The 928-nt window shown below is 59.3% G+C and overlaps 1 protein-coding gene across 1 annotated transcript in view; it reads left to right on the top strand.

Moving 5' to 3' along the window:
- DNAJC27 (DnaJ heat shock protein family (Hsp40) member C27) overlaps positions 1-928 on the top strand; it is a gene marked incomplete at its 5' end in the record, with an annotated part of 7,746 nt that overhangs the window by 6,531 nt on the left and 287 nt on the right. The window contains one exon of the mRNA XM_017725846.1: positions 879-928. Coding sequence (XP_017581335.1) covers positions 879-928 — 50 coding nt within the window. The remainder of the gene's footprint in view (positions 1-878) is intronic.

Genomic DNA, 928 nt, shown 5'->3' with positions numbered 1-928 from the left:
CTGGGAATTGGATCCGGGATTGTTGGGATTGATTGTCCTGGGAATTGGATCCGGGAATGCTGGGATTGTCCTGGGAATTGGATCAGGGATTATCCTGGGAAGGGGCCTGGAGTTGGATCCAGGATTGTCCTGGGAAAGGGGAGTTGGGTCCGGGGTTGTTGGGATTGGACTGGGAATTGGCTCTGGGATCATTGGGGTCTCCCTGTGGGAATTGGCTCTGGGATTTCCGGGATCTCTGGGATTTCCCTGTGGGAATTGGCTCCGGGATTGTTGGAATCTCCCTGTGGGAATTGGCTCTGGGATCTCTGGGATCTCCCTGTGGGAATTGGCTCTGGGATCTCTGGGATCTCCCTGTGGGAATTGGCTCTGGGATTTCCGGGATCTCTGGGATCTCCCTGTGGGAATTGGCTCTGGGATCTCGGGGATCTCCGGGATTGTTGGAATCTCCCTGTGGGAATTGGCTCCGGGATCTCAGGGTGGGAATTGGCTCCAGGATCTCTGGGAGCTCTGGGATCTCTGGGTGGGAATTGGCTCTGGGATCTCCGGGTGGGATCTCCGGGATCTCCGGGTGGGAATTGGCTCTGGGTTCTCCAGGATCTCCGGGATCTCCGTGTGGGATCTCGGTGTGGGAATTGGCTCCGGGATCTCCGGGTGGGATCTCCAGGTGGGATCTCTGGGATCTCCATGTGGGATCTCCATGTGGGATCTCGGTGTGGGAACTGGCTCCGGGTTCTCCGAGTTCTCCGGGATCTCCGGGTGGGATCTCGGTGTGCGATCTCGGTGTGGGATCTCTGGGATCTCCGGGTGGGATCTGATTGTGGGATCTGGGTGTGGGATCTCCGGGTGCGGGATCTGTCTCCGAGCTTTCCGGGGCTCAGATCGACGCCGGGAAGCTGCGGGTGGTGGACGAGAGCGAGGGGCGGCTCTG

This window comes from Corvus brachyrhynchos, unplaced genomic scaffold (genome assembly GCF_000691975.1).
Source record: "Corvus brachyrhynchos isolate BGI_N302 unplaced genomic scaffold, ASM69197v1 scaffold962, whole genome shotgun sequence".
Taxonomy (NCBI): Eukaryota; Metazoa; Chordata; class Aves; order Passeriformes; family Corvidae; genus Corvus; species Corvus brachyrhynchos.
The sequence above is the reverse complement of the archived record's forward strand: the minus strand, read 5'-3'. Positions and strand labels throughout refer to the sequence as shown.